The 21,324-nt window shown below is 36.6% G+C and overlaps 1 protein-coding gene across 1 annotated transcript in view; it reads left to right on the forward strand.

Moving 5' to 3' along the window:
• Positions 1 to 21,324, forward strand: part of Best2 (bestrophin family protein) — a 96,729-nt gene that overhangs the window by 68,798 nt on the left and 6,607 nt on the right. Inside the window, exons 6-9 of the mRNA XM_074172247.1 lie at positions 160 to 282; positions 3,614 to 3,721; positions 9,052 to 9,288; positions 19,718 to 19,976. Coding sequence (XP_074028348.1) covers positions 160 to 282; positions 3,614 to 3,721; positions 9,052 to 9,288; positions 19,718 to 19,976 — 727 coding nt within the window. The remainder of the gene's footprint in view (positions 1 to 159; positions 283 to 3,613; positions 3,722 to 9,051; positions 9,289 to 19,717; positions 19,977 to 21,324) is intronic.

The following is a 21,324-nucleotide window of genomic DNA, read 5'->3' on the forward strand; positions in this document are numbered from 1 at the left end:
ACGAAAGTGGACCCAATGCGGACCCTTGAGGTACACCAAGTTTTACTAGTATGAAATCTGATGTAATATTATCAATAGATACATCGGAATCTCTCTGAAACAGAATAGTTGATGGGTGAACTCATCAATCTACGTGCTCAATGTATTTCTTTGTTTCAGGTCGTATCCCTAGCTCTCTATACCTACTTCTTAGCGGCACTTTTGGGAAGGCAATTCGTGGAAGGGCCTCAGAATAAATTCGAGGCTCCTGACATGTATTTTCCATTCTTCACTTCACTGCAGGTGAGATAAATACCAAAAATTATCTGGAAGTTAGGAAATGATCTAGAAATGATCCACAAGTGATTCTAACCAAACAATTTTAATTTACCATCTGATACTCAAAAACTATCATTGATATCATGAATAGAAATGCAAAAATTATATCTATACATTTATAGATTTATATGATGCATTATAGTTATAATATGCCTAGTATGAAATTTAACAAATATGGTTTATTTTTGAAGTCAAACAAATTTTCATCTTTTATGAAAACTATTTATTTATGGTTGAAACAACTATAAAAATAAAAACAACAATTAAAATTAATTGGCGCTCCGGGGCGACTTCATTAATTCCAGTGGCGTATTTGCTTTTTTAGCGGCAGGAAAACCCAGAAAAACCTGCTGCACTACATCATCTGAAGATCTTCATCTACCAATGTCTTTTCTATTATAAAACAAAATGTAGAGTGTCTCCAGAGGCTCCAATAATACGAGTTCATTATTTTCATCACAACCAAAGCATATTTCAATGATGAAAGCTATGTTTTTTAGAAGATAAAAGACGAAGTTCAGTTTTATTTTTGGCGAGCGAAACAATACAGAAATAATTCAGTCCACTGAAATCTTTTGATATTTTCCACAATTCAAATTTGAATTCTAGATTCTTTAACTCTAGCTGAATATTCTCCTGACATATGGCTTTCAATTTTTGGACCATAGCCATCTATACCTCTTATAATATATGAACAAATTCTTAGTAATGATAGTTCTTTGGAGAACTTTCAAAACGGTTTTTTTCAGTCCCAATGTTTGGTCGTGGGTTGTTTATCGATAAGAAAGATTATATTCACTGGTATCAAACAATTCAGAGCGACCTCTTGTCCAGAACGAATTCCTTTTCAAATTTCAATCAGAGGAAGTATAACTTTTATGGCCACTGAACTAGAATTAATTTCACGGTAATTTCTGATTGCAGGATCTGAAATTTGGTGTAATTATCTACCGTTATATATAAATTGGAGTATTCAGGCAAACGGCTGATGAACCGTCAATAAGGATATTCCTGAAGCAGTATCCTTTTACTTTTATGAAATATTTCATGGTTTTTATCCACCAATATCAATCCGAAAACTTCTAGTATCTGAGACCATTTGAGCTTATACCATTCTCTTTGATATTATCATGTACCTTGGTTGATTTCTTTCCATTATACAACTATTTTCATTTCTGTTATGTATTTATTTACACCCCGATACTACTTTTGGTTGTTCAATTCACAGGTCTACGATGAAAAAATTGTAGGATATCAAACTGGTGATTTTAACAGTATTTTGTGTGCAGATTACGGAAAAAATAGTAAAAAGATTCTATCACCTATAGTGATATACTACACAATGTGAGTGTATATCTAAGATAAAATACGGTTTTAATCTATTTATTTCAATATTAAAACGAATCTAAACTGGAAAAATCCAGTTCCTACTGGAACAAGGCATGTATATGTCAATCTGTCAATGTTAGCCTCCGGTGTTTCATTTTCATGGTACCGATTTAGTTTTCTGCAACAATATACCCGGCCTCATGGAAATGTTCAACATAACGTATGAACCAGAGACATGAAGAATTTTCATCGATTCATCAAAAAAAAAGTTTGAAAGTTGTACTTTTTCACAATGGGAACCAATATGCTTCTGTGCCTGTTGGACACTCAGTCCATTTGGAAGAATACTACGAAAATCTTGAATTTGTTCTTAATAAGCTCGTCTACTCTGATCATAAGTGGACCATTTGTGGAGACTTGAAAGTTATTTTAATGTTACTAGGTCAACAAAGTGGTTACACTAAGTTTCCATGTTTCCTATATGAATGGGATGTATAGAAACACCATAAAACTAGCTAAAACTCTTTATTATACTAACAGAATAAACAAAGCAACCAATAAGTCAAGATAAACATGAAGATGATAAATGATCTCAGGGGAAAGAGTAGAAAGCAAAAATTGGAAACTCCATTATCATCCACCGATTTCAATAACTACTTCTGCTTGATAGGAGGAAAATTAACTGAAAATATTCACATTCCGTATGATCCACTTGATAATTTGATTGATATATAGCAGATAATTTTATTCTATATGACACCAACCTCTCAGAATTGAAAGGAGTCTTTAGAGGGATGAAAAATAAACACACTTCAGGAATTGACGACATCTCCTTGAATATTTTCGAAAATCTACTCTGGTTGCTGAATTGATACAAAACTACAAAATGTTGGGCTGCAACATGAGTGTCAAAGTCCATTTCCTTCACTCACATCTGGACTACTTTCCCGAAAATCTAGGGGCTGTAAGTGAGGAACAAGGAGAGCGGTTCCATCAAGACATAAAAGAAATGGAACGCAGATACCAAGATCGGTGGAATGTTAACAGGATGGCAGACTACTGTTGGATTTTAAAAAGGGAAAATTCACAAGAACACAGCCGAAAAAGTACCAAAAGAAGCTTTGACGGAAAAAGAAAACGTTCTTACAAATACTTATAATCACTTTGCAAATACTTGTGTATCACAATTATGCTTAGTTTGGCTATGTAGCATTTTTTTTTGTTTTTAATTTATGTTAAAATAATAGAAATGAATCCGCAATTCCTCGATTTTTTGTACTTTATCAACTATTACATCCTCATTTTGTAGGCAAACCTCACGTGATAGATAAAACGAATGTCATTTTTGAAATCAGCGCAAAAAAACTACAGAAAGATCGATAACGAAATCAAAACATTTTTTTAAAAAGCTTTTTTGCAGACCTGTGATTATTGTTTCCATATCTTTTGAATGTCGAATCTGACATAAAAGTTGCTATTTTATTCATCGTGTATACTAAGAATCCACCTATTTCAGTACCACTCATTTTATATCAGTTAACAAAAGTTACAATTTATAAGAGACACGCTTCTCATGGAAGATTTTTGTTATGCTGAAGAGCGACTAATTTTTGTCGTTATGGGTTTATGTCAATGAAATTAAAAAAGTTCTGAATGTATATCAATTGAGATTCAATCACTGAACTTTCAAGAAACATTTTACGAAAACTCCATTTTTTTAATTGAAAATTGTGTACCAGGAACTGACTGTATTTTTCACACACAAATATGTTTGTCCAAAATATGTTTCACTCCACATATGTATAGATCTTTGTGTTCATCACTCTAATGATAGATTTTCTTGTACTCGTAAAATCACAGAAACATTTTACATAACATGAATAATTGTTAACCACTTGTTTCAAAACCAAGCCAAAACCAACAATCGATTGTGTAAACACTTCATAAAAATATCTTCAATTTTCAGTTTTGCTTCTATGTGGGATGGCTCAAAGTAGCGGAAGTTTTAATCAACCCCTTCGGCGAGGACGACGATGATATTGAATTGAACTGGCTCATTGACAGACACATCAAGGTGAGGAAATTTATGAGATTACTGACCTCTAATGTTTGGCTGCCTTCAGTTAATTTCAATAAGAGTACATCAGGATGTTATTCTACTTGTGTCTCGTGTAGAATGGATACATATTTCGTGAGATTTAATTTCTGTTTATTCATTCGGAAGGTGTATATTAATGGACCAATTATGGTTAGATATTTACGTTATTGTATTTGATGAATTCAAAACTGACAAATTGAATATTTGATTATTCAGATCAATCTATGAAGTAGGGAGGGTGAGTGTAAGCCCACAGCATTTAGGCCACATGTGACCTACCTAGGAGTTGTCCTCCTAGGTCATCGTCCATCCTGTCTTTTCCAGGAAGGTGGACAGGTCGCTGGGAGACATCTCCTTTATATCGGCAGGTGTAGACCAAGACTCGCCGAACACACACTCTCTTATTGAGGATAACTCCTAGCACTCGCATAGGACATGCCTGACAGTCTCTCTTCCTGTTCACACATCCTTCATAGAGGTGTGTCCACTAGCCCCATATTATGGAGGTGTTTTCTCCAGTCCTACTTCAATGGGGATTGGATATTCTTATGCCGCACCTGGTTGGAATATTCAGAGCCTCTCTAGCTCTGAGGTATTTTCCCAGTAAGTGGAGAGAAGTAAGAGTAGTATTTATACCCAAACCAGGTAGGATGGACTACACCGTACCAAAATCATTCCGACCAATTAGTCTCACATCGCTTTTCTTAAAAACTATGAAGAGGCTAGGTGAGCGGTACATAGTTCACAACCCACTTCATCCAAATCAGCATGCATATACTCCGGGAAGGTCTACTGATTCGGCCCTTCACCATGTGGTTGGCAGAATCGAGAGGTCATTGGACAACAAAGAATCCACCCTGGGTATATTCATAGATATCGAGGGAGCGTTTGATGAAACAACCTTTCCAACAATTACCCAGCAACTACACTCCAGGAATGTACCCCTGGTAGTAGGAGAATGTTTACTCAAGTTGCTCTCTAGTAGAGCAATAAGTATCAATGTAGAAGACATCACCGTGAGAGGACTGGTCATGAGGGGATGTCCACAGGGAGGATTCTTATCACCCCTTCTCTGGAACATAGTTCTGGATACCCTGATTAATCATCTCAACAATAATGGATTCCACACAATTGAATATTCAGATGTCATAGTAATCTTGCAGACCGGCCAATTTGTGAACATAATGTGCGATAGAGCGCAGGATGGGCGCAGCAAACTGAGATGGTCCTCTTCACCAGGAAAAGAAGTTTATCGGGCTTAAAACCTTCCGAAATCTTCAAAAGCAAACTAAACTTCTCTGAAGAGGTGAAATACTTCTGTACTACCCTCGACAGGAAGCTAACATGGAACTCTCACCTACAGAATAGAGCAAAAAGGACATATGTGGCTTATGAGCAATGTCGGAGGACAGTGGGACGCGTATGGGGTCTTCTATCCTGTGTGGTCACTTGGATCTACACTGCAATAATAAGACCTATGTTAACGTACGGAGCCACTGCGTGGGGAAAGTTCTACAAGCAACGGTCATCCAGAAATGATATCAAATATAGCGACTGGCTTGTTTAAACATCACAGGAGCCATGAGAACAACACCACTGCGGCAATGGAATTAGTTACTGGTCTGACCCCTCTGGTCCTGTACGTTAAGGAGGTTGCGTTAATGGCTATGTTACGATTGTGCACGGCTTGTGTAAACCTCGAAGTAGGAATGGGTCAATTGAGGCTGAGCCTATGGCGAGAAGCGCTTACTGCGCAACCTCTGCTGCAGGCAACCAGTGATGCAATTGAACCCAGGTTTGTTTTTAATGATCCCAACAAAATACAAATGAAACAGAACACAGAGTCAGATACTAAAGAAGGCTGAGGATGTGGAGTGTACTCCAGATCACTAAGAGGATGGGGAATGGGAAGAAATACCACCGTGGTTCCAACAGAACTGGCTGGTATCTCAATCGGAACAGTCGCCACAAAAGAAATAACCAGCAAAAGAATCTCTGGCAAAAACATAATAATCTGCACTGACAGCAGACAAGCCCTATTAGACTTGAACATACAACGTGTTACCTCAGGGCTAGTACTAGAGTACCACCAAGATTTAGCCAAAGCCTCGATAGATAATAACATTATCCTGAGGTGGGTTAAAAGGCACGACAGGAGTAAAGGCAGTCACATTGCCGACTCTTTAGCCAAGGGAGCGGCTGGACTAAGAATTTTAGGACCCAGTGGTCTGATGACTTCGACAATTGAGGAATTAGCCAAATGAGATGGAATCAATGGATACAATCTTATTCAGATCAAATTTTTGAAATTAAACTTTTTTGCGTGCGCTTGATTCGAGGAGTAAGCTGGTGACTGTATGACGAGAGCGTTACGAAAAATGTGATCTGGTGAGGTGAACGGAAGTTGAGACGGAGGTATAAGTTAGTGAAGATAGAAAGAGAGAGAGAGGGGTACGAGCACACAGAAAACTATCATGTGTTGCCAGTCATTTCAGCAAGAGGTTCCGATGGTAATTTCGCCGAAGATGGGCAACTCTTGATGAACTTTCCATAAAACAAATCATAACTACAAATGAATGATAACCAAAATGAGCCTACCTAAACACAACACGCTAATCATGCCACATCCACCGTATCCACCAGATTCACCCCCTTTGAAGGGGATAGACATAAATATTCACTAAGAAAAATTACAATTCACCCCATTTCATGAACAGAGTGTGTCCTCGTCAGTCATTCAGAAATAGAATTCTACACCATCATCAATCATAGTATCATTTTCTTCATAATTCATATTGATCATAAGTAGACGTTTGTCATGACGGAATTTCTAGAGTGTAATGTCAACGTGCTCACATATTCAGTTTGGATCGAACGCTTCGGTGTATTCACCTTGGCACAAATAGAGAAAAACTATATCCATACGTGAAATATTAGTTGTGATTCCAGTGCAATCTAAGCATTTTGACAGTCAAAAGTGCCATATTTCGAGTACGAAAATATGATGACAGTGTTTAGTTCAACGACACCTGGAAAATTAAAATGTATCTACATTGAAAACTTAGTATAATGAGTCACGCAGAAACCGTCCCTCATTCAATTACCGTCATGAAGAATGTATATACTCGTACTGGAAGAGTATAAATAAAGGAGACGTTAGTAGGAATAATCATCTATTGTTGAATTTGAGTTTTATTTTCGACGTTATAGGTCATAGCAGAAGTATCTGTCTGTTGTTTCACACTATTAGATCAATTCCTGTTATTGAATGATTGTTATGTAACATTAAATGCTTTCACTTCTGTATCATCCAGTATATGGTCACTTCATCAGGATGAATGTTTTTCATTGTAGTGCATATTACTGAAGATTAATCTTTCTCTTGAAGATGATCACTTGGCGATCGAAACACGTATCGAGCTGTTAAAATTTGGTGTTGGGAAAAAACTCCAGTAATATTCATTACTCCACCAAAGGTTCCAAACAGTGCATTACAAGTTATTTTATGCAGCTGGTAATTCATGGTAGTTTTTGTATATAGTATGAATACATTTTTAAAGATTTTTTTATTGTCTCAATTATCACAAAGGTGATAATATTACATTCCACAGTATATTATTTTCATTGAAAAAACTGGAAAGATTTCAATGGAGGGAACTAATATCTTCAGAAATGTTTATATTTTCATCAATTTTCAAAATTTCACTGTTCTTTACGACATTTAAAATCGTAACATTTTCCAGCTTTCTTTTCTATGTTCTCTATCATTTTTCATATCGATTTGGCGAATCCTGCAGCTTTTTCTTTTTTATTTGTTTTATTGAGCTTGCCCTGTTTGTTTCCTTCTTCATTTGTTTGGGTGAAATTTAGTAACTGAACCTAATCTAGTAAATAATCTCCGTCCTGTTGACAGATTGATCTGATATTTGGTACACATATTCAATTTCGATAACAATACATATTATTGAATTATGTATCATTGTAAATCCAAGATGAAGGCAGCTACAAAATGGCGGATTTCATATTTTTTTCACAACTATCTCAATATGGGAATCAAATGACTAGTACTATAGTAGTACACTATGAAAAAAATGCAATTACAATATGATCTATACAAAGAACTTTGTCAACTCAGAATCGGAATACAAGATACAACTCAAGATTTTGTATTGTATCGAAACCTGTGTGGTGTAAGGATAGTTGAAAATGATACGTCGTTAGCGATACACCTATATTAAGGTAAAAGGTTAAAACGTGCCGAAAACTCTGTGGCATCAAGGTGAATGAATATTATAAACTAAAAATTCAAAAGTAAAATGAAATTTTCATTTTGAACGGTTTTATTGAAAAATGTACTGAAAACAAAAACTTTATTTGGAAGGCACCACCATTGTATACCACTGGTTTCCAAATCTATAGGACAGAGAAGCTATCGGTATCTAGCTTCCAACTATTAAATTATTTACCAAAAGAAATTACACATGAAACTTCTCTGAAATGCTTCAAAAACAATTAATATCATTCGTTAACGAAAATACAAGAATGGATATTCTTTAACTAATCGAAGGTTGAACATCTGTCCAAATATACTGTTACTATGATTATCAATAGCGCATATATATATATATATATATATATGTGTGTGTGTGTGTGTATGTATGTATAGATGTATATGTGTATATATATGTATGTATATATGTGTATACCATACCCATTATTCATTATATATAAGACTCTTATAGATATCTTATATCTTATAGACTTATATAGATATCTATACTATTATAACATAAATCAATCAAGTATAAATTTATTCAATGTATATTTATCTTACACTCAGTTTTATATTCAATTTTTTCATGACTGTCTCTATTATAATGCCACAAACAAGTATGTATGATACTTCTGTGGATATTATTATGTTTATTCATTTTTATACCCAACACTTATATTATTGTATCGATTTCATTTTATCACGAATAAACGTCATCATCATCATTATCAATCTATGGTACCTGTTGATCAGATAAAGAACTAATGAAATCGTAGGAAAGTTGTGTGATGACTGCTACCTAGGACCTTCCGAATCATTTTTCAGATTTCAGTACATTTTTCAATAAAAACGTTCAACATAGTTTTTTTACTTATTTTATTTAGTTTCTCAATTGCTGTGTTAGTTATGTTGGTATTATTGAACATTTCCTTCGTGAAATTATTGTATGTAATGATCGGTCAATTCATAATTGTTATAATTATTCTCAGCTCATTATAATCAAACAACATTCAGTACATTAATTTCTCCCCAGGCTTCATATATGATCGTGGATGAAATGCATGAGGAACATCCAGAATTGTTGAAGGACCAATATTGGGATGATGTCGTACCCAAAGATCTTCCCTACACTGTGGCTTCCGAACATTACCGCAGGCAAGAACCGAAATGTTCTGCTGATTCCTATAAAATAAAAGCTCAGGATGCCGTCTACGCCAATCTGATCGCTCCAAAGAAGTCGCTGTTAGGAGAAGACATGTATGCTGATTATGTAAGTTCCAATGAGTAGTGAATACTTGTTTTCTGAAGATAAATTAGTACATGATTGAAATCATTCGACCGTGAAAGATGATATCTCAGAGCAGAACTTGCTTCGGTAGTTACTCATCAATATATCATTTCGAGAGAAATAGAAATAATTGTTGCTTGAAAAAACTTTGAATGTACTTCGAACACACTAATGACTACCATTTTTATGTCATTCCAATAGCGTCGTATAGTAAAGTAATATCGCTGGCTGGCACTGAAATGATAAATCTGCGTTTTTTAATGTTCTGCTGCATATCGGAAAACTTTATAAACATTGCGTTTCTATTAAATTCTAATCAATGTCTCTATTTGGTGAGAATTTACCAAGTTTTCATGCATTGGGAGTCGCTCATTGTTATTTAAAAAAAAATCATATAATCAAACTTCAGAATTGACTGTGCTAGATGAAATTGAACTGGAGAATGTGGGTCGAATAATAATAATAGTGATGAAACATTAAAACCTTGAAACTGACGTAGTCAGCGTGGGAGGTGGTGGCGTGTGTGAGGATTTGTGGAAATTTGTTATTACAAAAAATAATAGCGCAACTGTCAGAAGGGCACTAAGTTGTATATTCACTAATAATGATCGGACCGTCGCGTACAGCACGTCAAATGAAAGGATGAGAAATGCAGAATTCATCGACAAAGAAAAAGCAAAGATGACGCAACATGTCAGGAAGGCACTAAGCCAAATCTTCGTTAATGATAGTTGAATCTCAACGTGCAGCACATCAAATGGAGGAAAAACGAATACAGAGTGTACCGACAGGCGGAGCACTAAGGGGGCTGATAGGTTAGGCGAAGTACCAAGGGGGCAGAGGGGCGGAGTTCCACGCTTGAATCGCTACGATACTCGTTCCATCCTGCGTCGATGACGTCACACGTTTCCCCCACTCATGTTTGAACCAAACATTGCAAAAAGTTCAGTTCCATAAGAAAATACATGGGATTATGCGCTCGGAACAAGTTTGTTCATCTACTGATTTGAATTTCCCGCTGTATGCGCGATAGCTGATTGGTTGACTGAATGACGGTGAAAGTGGAAGTGGTCTGAAGTGGTCTTTGAAGGCTAAGGCTAAATTTACACATAATGGACGTCTGGCAGAGACAAGGCGCTGACCTTTGCTCCTTCCGTGTGAATTGGGCCTGAGGTCCAAAAAGGTCCAGAATTTAGCTCCATAAGAAAACACATGGGATTTTGGCTCAGAACTGTTGCAACTCAAAAGAAATTTGAAAAATTTCATACGGAGTTTTTTATCCTCACATCTAAAAATCGAAAATGTTCGAGTAGATTTTACAAACTAGCTCTGATATAAGTGATTTGATTGTTGCTTGGGATCTGTAACGTCATGCACAGTCGACTGTTGAGGATAGACATATTGAGGCCTTTGAGAAGACCAGTGACGAAACTTAGGGAGTACGCATATTGAGACCCCAGGGTCAAGTCACACATGTTGAAGGGTGTCACTACCTGAGGAGTAGGCAGAATGAGACCTCAGTGTAGTCATGCCTTCTTGAAAATGGCTTCAAAGTCTAAGCCGGAACGTCGAACAAATAATCTGAATTCCGAGTTGAACCTCGTTTGGTGTTTTGAGTTGTTCGATGTTTCGGCTTCGACTTTGGAGCCAATTTAATGAAAATTTGACCAAACTGAGATCTCAATCTGCCTAATCCCCAGATAGTGACGCGATTTGGGAGTTTTGTAACTTGACGACTGAGTCTCGATCTACCCACTTCCCAGGTTTCATCACTGGTCTCTGAAAAGGTATCAATCGGCCCACTCCAAAGCGTCGACTGTGGTACACAGGTTCTGGTTCGGTATTTATGTCCGTGGACGAGTGAAGGGGCCAGCAGTGGGAAGTTGCTTCTGCAGAAGTAGCTTCTGCAAGACACACCCCTGTTTTCACTTTATCTCCACCTGAGTTAGTAGAGATTTGTCAGATGAACGAGGCTTTCCTGAGTACTCAGAGAATCGTACTGCGCATTCCACTGCAGCTTTCACCACTTTCACTTGTTGAAACCAGAGCTCAGAAACGAAGCATGCAAGATCCAATACCAGAAAGCGAGATAGGGAGATAGCTTCGCCTCTACCCATTCAGGCTTGTTCTTTGGGTATACTCAATTTCAGCAATGCATTAATAGTCTCGCCTAGTACCACTGATGAGACCTATAGTTGGACGAAACAGTAGTGCCTGGTGTTGGTACATGGATACTCCAACTTGATGTAGTTTCCTTGCAGGGGAAGTTGTGGTGGAAGATGAATGGCGAGTCTCATTCGGTGCTCCAAGTTGATGATTGATATTGCAAACAATCCCTCTGGGAAGCCTCGTTCATTTCCAAAAAATTGAGTAACCTCTACATTCACCCAAATAAGAACTCAAATAAGGGCATCGATAACATGTTTTTTTCTGAAATGATGTGTTTCGAGACACCCTGTACACATTGAGGGGATTGCACGTTGAAACGTTGAACTGTCATGTTTTTTTTTCAATGCTGTATTTTTCCAGACACGTCATGTTATTTTTCTTGGCGTATTTTGAGACACCCTGTACACATTCAGGGATCGCCCGTTGAAGTGTAAAGTGCTTGTTGTACAGATTGACGCCATGTTTCTCTCAAATGATGTATTTTGAGACACCCTATATACTTCTATGAAGACCCGCCGCCATGTTATTTTCTTTATACTGATTTTTCACTCATCACTTCCAATATTTTCATTTTTATAATTCAATATATTATATATCCCACGTTGGTGTCGAGGCTAAGTACAACCTCTACCATGCCGACGACCTGGGTTCAATTTCATACCTATCGCTTTTTTTAATTTAATTTTTCTCAGCTGACGATTACCAATAGAACCACGTGACTAGGACGCGACGAGGGACTCAGGGGTGAAGCCCTCAGACGGCCTGAGGGGGTAGGCGGAGTCCCAAGGGAGTCCACGCTCTTTGAATCTGTCCGATACTCATTTCATCCTTCTCCGCATCGATTACGTCACACGTTTCTCTCTTCCACTTACTAAAGTCTCTCTCTGAAACACTTACCAACGACGCGCGACCTTGAAGTGGGCCAGGAACAAGTTTGCTCATCTACTTATGCGATTGGTTAAGGCCTTTGGGAAGTGCCTGGGTGGCTAATCAGTGTCTTACCACTGTCCTGAGTGTCTTCTGTCATCGTAGATTATCCACTTTTTATCACACGATCCAAAATTGGATCGTTTTGGTTGCGCAAAGAAGCAAAAAAGAACAGACCTAAAGTCTCTACGGTCGGCGATCATGCAAACAAACATCGCTACACATACTCCGCAGTAAAAATGAAGAGAACGAAACAAACTGAAAAAATGTATTGTATGTCCGTTCTCAAAAATATTAAAGATCTCAATATGAAGTTTCGCCAATACTGTTTTTCCTTTAAAATTCGTCAAAACCTACGAGATACTAACTCTGAACTTTCCCACTAGGACAATTGGGTGTATAGTCATCTATCAAGCTTACCTCCTGATGAAGTTATGAAAGTTGTTCAGATAATGAATTTTCTGGACCGTCTTGATCAGCATGACTCCCACGAGTCACAGGTAAACATTAAATGTTTTATGTTCAAAATGTGTTCAATAATCATTAATGATCTGGACAACTTCAAATTGATAACTCATGAGATAGTAGTTGTGAGACAATCTACGAAAATATTCTTGGTATTATCTATATGTGGTTGATTGATGATACCATCGACAAGAAATGGATCTCTTGATTCATTCAGAAAACTGATTTTCTAACACGAAATCCATCGTGTAGACTCATTCAATCTTTATCCAACACTTTCACATGATACCTTGAATATTTATGAAATTTCAAATGTTTGAAAAAGCGTTTCCCAATTCAAAATTTTAAACAAAACAAAGTGTGTATGAAATTTTCCAGTCATTTGAAACACCCGGCTTTAAAACCGCTGTGGTTTGTGGCACATCCGCATAAACCTGCGACTTAGGAAAACTCCACAAAAAAAGTCCAACTGGGTCAAACCATACGATCTCAGTGGTCAATTAACATACGTTCCGCGTGAGATGGCCATGCCCTCAAATCTCTCGTGCAGAATATCCAATGTGGCATGAGTTATGTGGCACGTAGCGGCATCCTGTTAAAGCCACATGTCGTTGATGTCTAGATCATTCAATTCAGACCAAAAGAAGTTGGTAAACATCGACCTACAAAGGTCGCCGTTGAGAATGATGGCCAGGCCAATGTCGTTCTCAAAGAATTATGGACCAATTGCGCCGCCAACCTAAAATCCACACCAAACAGTGACTTCTTAGGAATGCATTGGACGCTCTTGGATCTCATGTGGATTGGTATCATTCTAAACTCGACAAGAAGAAAAAGAAAAAGGCCAAAGACAGTGAACTATTTTCACAACATAAGTTCTTTGACAAATTTGTCAATCTCACGAATACCAGTTTCACAAAACATGAAACTCGTCTATCAGAAAAAGGTCTCAATTACAATATTAAACATAAATTCGACAAATTTGGAAGTTTTGGGAATTGATACAGATATCGCGTTGATGGGGACATGCTACGCCAATAAACATATTGCTGCAGAAATTTCAAAATCTGAAAAGATGCATAACGGTAGGTTCAATCCGGAATTGAAATTGTGAAATCTATAAAAGAGATAACATTGTTTATACGTGAGCTGTTAAAGGCAAAACGGTCATAGACATTAACAAAGAAGAATACGTGGAGAAGACTTTAAAATTTCTAAATGCTGGCATGTACGATAGTCTCAGAATCGACCCCAGCCATTTATATCCGAAAGAAGTTAAGGAAACTTTGGAAAATATTCAATGTGTCATGGATGAAAAGGAAAAATTCCGATCGTTAGTCATGAACCCACAACCACCGAAATTGTAATCATTAGTTTAATTACACAAAGATAACTACCCGATAAGACCGGTAGTTTCTTTCGTCACAGCTCCTTCCGTTGAAATATCCGAAAAACTCATTGCAATTATTCAAAACCACACCAATTTCAAATCAAAATTCAGTTTGAGAAATTCATACTATTTGATCAATGAAATTCAAGGTATTACACTCCCGGATAATGCCAAATTGATTTCATTCGATCTAAAGAATCTGTTTCCCAGTATCCCTCCGAATGAAATGATTACTTTGGTGGAAAATCTATTGGAAAACTCTATCAATCCAGTAGTGAAAAATGAAATATTAGACTTGCTTACGTTGTGTTTGTCACAGAATTACTTCCAATTCAATGACAAGTTTTACTCATCTTGCAAAGGTCTCATAATGGGAAACCCACTTAGTCCCATTCTGGCAGAGATTTTTATGGACGATTTGGGAGAAAAATACATAGTAACCCACTGGTAAGAAGTTTCCTGTATTGGTATATATATGTGGATGATATCCTGGGAACGAACAGACAGTTGATAAACTTTTTGAGGTTCATCAATTCTCTCCACGCTTCTATCAAATTCACAGTGGAAATGGAACAGGACGATTCTATACATTTTTTGGACTTGACAATAACAAAAGTTAACAACAAACATGATTTTTCAATTCATCGTAAACCGGCACATACAGATATTATCATTCATAATTCTTCCACTCACCCATATCAGCATAAGGTAGCAGCTTTCAACAGTATGATCCACAGACTGATAAATGTACCCTTGTCAGAAGCAAATTTCAATAAAGAACTGAATATAATAAAGCAAATAGCCGTCAACAATGATTATGATAACGGTCTGATACATTCTTTATTATCAAAAAAGTTATACAGTCAGCTTTGAAAGGAGTGTATAAATCATCGTGTGGGTCATGTCCGATGTTTTATATAGGTCAAACTGGAAGAACGTTCAAAACCCGCATAAAGGAACACAAATATAGTTTTCAGATTGGAAAAATAAATTCCACATATGCAGTCATTTAATCTCAGAGGGACATGAGTTCAACCATGAATACAAACCCCTCCATTTTCAGAAGAAGGGTTTGAAACTTGACCTGTTGGTCAACATCTTATGAACGACCAAACTGAATTGAATAATTCGCCATTATTGAATCTGTTTATTCGCAGATGAAAATAAAGTGACCAGTTCAAAATGAATATATTGGCGTTACTGATGAAATAAGGACACTGCCTAGATGCTCGACAAATTCACAACAAACTTTAACTTTGAATACACACGTATAAGATGGAAAATGGCGAAACTATTTATAGGTACCTACACCAGTTTGTATGTTTCTTTCACGAGTCATTCATAGTCACCGTTTGGGGTCAATTATCATTATCAGCATTAACACTATGAACCTCTCAGGAACCGACAGAAAACTTATTTGTGTGACAAATCGGAGGAAAGAGACGGATTGTTGAGTCATTCCGAAAAACAATGTGACAAAGTGACAATGGAACTATTTCAATATCGAAGGGATGAATAGCACAAACAACAAACGCAATTATTTGTGACACTGTTTCTATTAACCATTTATCCTCATCAATTTATCCTCATCAATTGTAAATCTTCAATAACGGTGACCAACAACTCACCAAGCTTTGCATGGATCAAAATTGTTTTCAATATAATGGCTAATATTATGAACAGCGTGAAGGAACGGCTATGGGTAACCCATTGTCTCAATTTATCCATGGGTAGGTTTGAGACGAAAGCTGGGAAAGAACTCAGTTACTTCTCTAGGATCAGGTATGTTGATGAGATATTCGCTGTAGTGGATACCAGGATAACCAGAATCGAGAATGTCCTTTCAGCACTAAACAACAGGTGTAAGAGTGTAAAATTCACATATGAAGTAGAAAAAGAACGAAAGTTGCCGTTTTTAGATGTATTGGTCATGAGGAACGAACAGAACGAAATAGAATTTGACATTTACAGGAAAGACACGGGCACTTTCAAATACATTCTCAATGACTCGAATCATTGTCCACAACACTAAATGGCGGCACTGCAATTTCTAGTACACAGGTTCATAACTTTTCCTTTGAAGAAAGATAAGTACGACAATGAAAAGAGAGTGATTCGGTATGTAGCTGAAGCAAATGGTTCTAACCCAGATATAGTTGACAAGATAATTAGAAAATGCAAGTTTAGGAAAGCACTTCGTAAATCTTCGACTTTTCAAAAAGAGGAGAGTAATAACAAGTTTATAGTAATCCCATATGAACCCCACTACACGAGAGGGCTTCAACAGATATTCGATAAAGTAAATATGAAAGTTGCATATAAATTTCTCATAAATTGCAACAGCTTCTTGGTAATCCGAAAGATAGACTAGAAAACACAGAAAGGTCGGGGATTTATGAAATCAGTTGTCAAGATTGCAACAGCAAATACATCGGCCAGAGCCGACGAGCGATTAAAACCCGCTTCAAGGAGCATTGTGCACACATGAAATACGGAAGTGTCGCCCAACATGCTCTAGACAAGGACCACAGAATTGGTGAAAACAATCCGAAACTGATTAAGCATGTGCATGACACCAGGCTACTCGATGCATGTGAGAGTCTAGAAATAGCAAAATGTAAAAACAGCATGAATGGCGATAAGGGACCCATCCCGTTTAGCCCGCTTTTCAATCTTCTGTTAGGAAGAGAATAATTACTAAGAACTTACAGGTAGTTAATTACCGAGAAATTCCATATTGGACTTCAGATATACAACCTCAAGTACCAAATTTTAGTATATAATGACTAACCAGACTAGACTAGGTATCAATTTTCTTCTCCTGAGGATGCTAACTTTGATGGCGAAATGCGCGTCGAGTGCAAAAATATCAGTTTGATGTTAGGGCAATTGATCTCGAAAAAAGTTATGTAAATCTTCAATCGTTGGCTCTGATAGAAGAAGAAATGATCTGCAACGTTATTCCTGAATTTGATTCATTTGTATCAAACAATTCGAAATAGTTTCAACGTGTATACATGTAGATAACATTATTATTAGTCAGTGGGCTATGCTTGAAGACTGGCAGTGAACAAATCTGAAGAAATAATAATAATAATAAATTGGCTTTACTTATACTGGCGGAGTTTAGGTTACGCTACTCTTCCACTCAACCAAATGAACTTTAAATGTTCAAGCCAGTCTCGAATATACCTACACAGTAGGTTGAATGAACTGACGCCTATCAGAAAACAACTACTCCCCTGGCTAATACCACGAAGGGCGTTGGATTATATCCGACCGGCGTCAGTGCAGGAATCTTCACTATAAATTACGGATATGCAGTTGGTTAGTATCTCGTCCACTAGATGGAGTGACATTTTGTTGTTCGCTCCAACTTACGAAGAGGAATGAATTATTCTGAAAGGATTCCGATTTTCAATTGTGGAATATCATTGACTTTAGGTCGATGATGGTCACTATCTTGTACTGATGAGTGGCTAATAAGCCCGAAACCGGTCTGCAAGTGTGCCCGTTCCAAAATTGGCCAATTGCATATGCAGGAAATTTTCTGTGAAGATTCCTGCACTGACGCCTGTTGGATATAATCCAACGCCGTTCCTGGTATTATCCAGGGGAGTAGTTGTTTTCACCTAGGCGTCAGTCGATTCAATCTACTGTGTAGATATATTCGAAACTGGCTTGAACGTTCAAAGTTCATTTCTAAAGGATTTATGTAGATAACAAGAAAAATTCCGATAAACCAACATTTACTTTGATATGGCTTCCGAATCTACCTGCACACTTTATTGAAAAAAAAAATGGTTTCGGCTTTCTACTTCTTCATCATTCTTTATCACTTCTTTGCATGGTCTACACAGCTCTGTGAACATTTAATTTTTTTGAATTGATTACTTTCTTTCTTTCTTTGGGAGAATCCTACATTTCTCTGGTGGAAATTGAAAATAAGAAAGTCAAAACCTTTCTTTCCCAGAAATAAACCTCTCCAAGAAGTATACCTCTTTCAAATCAAACTATATTTATATTTTATTCTTCTAGAATATCATTCTAGAATTGTTTCTTCCAGTAGCAAAACAAATATACTATACTTTTGTCAACTTACCCAATACATTTTTGTAATTTTACACAAAATCGTAAAAAAGATCAAGGAGTGTGAAATCTGGGAACTGAGGGTTCCTTTTAGATGCATTGAACAGGCCATATCAAATTGTTGCGAACTGGAAATTAAAATCCTTTGTATTATTGTTATTTTGAGATCAACCAAGATCACCAAAATTAAACATTTTAGTCTTCCTTTTGTAGATGATCACTTTGTTATTGAAACACGTGTCGAGTAATATTCATTACTACACCAAAAGTTCCCAACAGTACATCACAAGTACTGGAATGAATGACTGAGGCGAGATTCATACTCTTTCTTGCAAGCAGATTGCAAAAAGGTTTGAACTACTTCCAAAATTGAGTTGCATCAAAATTATCTGCAGGTGGTTTAAGTTCAGGCTATAAAATTGAACTTCCATATTATTGAAGCTCATAATCAGACGACAATTGAAAATCAACTGGAAACAAATAAATATGGCCGCCCCATCAACGGCGTCTCCGTACATACCATAGAATTTGTGAAAACAATCAATGAGATGAAGGATCATTCAAAAAAATATGTGTAGACAGAGATATTCACAAATGAAATAGACCTCTACAACGAAGATGTTCCAAATTGTAGAACTTGATTTATCGGTGTATAATAAATCCAGCAAGAATACTTCTCACACGTACTATAACACTCTTTTCAACAGGAAATACTGTGAAGTTTAATTCTTGATGACACCAACTTGGTTGTTTGGAAAGATTGCTACAGTTCTGATGTTGGCAGGAAGTTTCCGTGATCTGTTTAAAAATCTGTTTTCCGTAAACAGCTGTCGTACCCCTACTAACGACAACCCTCAGAAGTCGAAACTTGTACGAGCTAAGGATTAACGAGGTCTTAACTTTTAACGTGTGATTCCTAACACGGTGATGGATATAATTCAGTTTGGAAAAATTTGGTATGACAGTTTGTTTCTATCTTAGAAACTAGGAAGTGAGATTTCTAAACTTGCTGAAAATAAGAAGTCTAAATGAATGTATATCAAAGAGCATTCAGTATTTTTGGGTTCAGTAAAAAACAATCAGTTGGAAGTGTTGGGTAAATTTTCGTATTTATTTATTATTCAGACTCGCATGATGAGTTTTTCGTGGATATGTATAATCTGTGTAATAACTTTTCTTTCGAGTAGTTGTATTGTGTGTACTTCCTGTGAATAATGCAAATAATCTTTCGAAGAGTCTCTTCCAAATTGGCTTTCGAAATCATTTTACTGATGAAGATTCTCATCTACAAAAAATTACTTTGTATACATAGTAATGATATTATTATGTGTATGACATTGAAAATTCAAACATTCCAATTTATTTTTCTAGGAAAGCGTGGATACTCCCATTCAAGAACGAAGAAAAAGTTCCAACTGGTTCTCCCGTCAGATTTCAAGAACTGGAATGGGTTCAATTCGATCTTCTTCAACGGCTTACTCTTCTGGGGGACTTTTTGCCAGGTACCGGGGAAACTCGGTATATGCCAATCCAGAGAATGGCCAATTGCCAGGAATGCCAACACATAAGATGTCAATTTATGACAGGTTAGTCGGAAGGAAGTCTGGCAGAAGCAAAAGCCACAGACCAAGTGAGTAAATAAATTTCTAATTGAAGTGTTACAGCTTGGAAAATCCATCTGTGTCTCTGAGATACGGGAACGATAATGAGATCATGGTAACTCTCTACTACCAACTTTCATCAGGAAGTATAGTTGCAAAAAGAATTTTGGATTAAATAAATTGGGCAGGTGTTGACAACTACAAACATACCAGTAGGGAATGACAACCCTAATTCTTCCTCTCGGCAGGGCAAAATTGTTTGAATATTTGAAAGATGAGTGATATAGAATTGCATAAAATAGATACAAACATTTTCATTAGAGATATATGAATCAGGAGAAAAATGATGAACTTACAACCGATAATTGATAGATAATTGAATGGATAGTTACTAGAAATGCGTGTGAAACGAAGCAGATAGATAATCTACTCACAATCGCTACATTAAAAACAACTGAACTCTCAAAACGAATAGGTTTAATTCTTTTTATAGTGAGAAAGTCTACTTCGTCGGTTCTGTTGAGAAGAATGTTAATCTACGATTACGGGTAATTTGGTGGAATTGGATTTGGAAATATGAATAACTTGATTGGAACAGTTCCGATTGTCTATTTATCTATATCAAAAGTACTTTGACAAACTTCAGGAGGTGATTCCTCACAATATTCTAATATGAATTGTCCGAATAAATAAATGTCCGGAAATGCTTCGTTAGTGAAAGGCATTATCAATATCAATTTTCTGTAAATGTATGGGCGGCAATAATTGATAATTACTTGATAGGTCCTTTTTTTCTTCCGCTTCGACTGAATGGCGCAACTTATAGACACTTTTTAGAAAATGAATTGCCGGGACTACTTCAGAATGTACCATTCACTACTCCAGTAGTGAACGAGGAAGATCTAAGAAACCGAATAGTAGACGCCTGTGAAACAATAAGAAACACACCAATAATTTTTGAGCGGGTACGAGATTCAATGACTAGACGACTGACTGCCTGTATCTTCGCTGAAGGTGGACACTTCCAACAATTTATTTGAATACAATTTAGTTTCGTTTATTTTAGTTTATTCTACATATTCAAAATTTCCTGAAATAAAATGTTGACATTTCTTGCAAATTTTATCAAAACAAATACTAATTATGCACCCTTGATACAAAAATAACTATTTCGCTTAAGAATGTCATAAAGGAACGTACCAAACAGTAATGACGTCTTCAAACGAGTAAAACGTCAAATTTATTTCTAAAACATTCTTGTGAAAAAAGCAAAATATTCGTAATAACTTCAACATGCATCGGTTATCAAATAATCGACTTGAAGTTTTCAAGTCCAAATATTCAGAAAACGGTTGCTTACAGCGACTAGTAACAAGG

This window comes from Leptinotarsa decemlineata, unplaced genomic scaffold (genome assembly GCF_025532065.1).
Source record: "Leptinotarsa decemlineata unplaced genomic scaffold, Ldec_3_MD MMD2_tig00000035_RagTag_RagTag, whole genome shotgun sequence".
In the NCBI taxonomy this organism is placed as follows: Eukaryota; Metazoa; Arthropoda; class Insecta; order Coleoptera; family Chrysomelidae; genus Leptinotarsa; species Leptinotarsa decemlineata.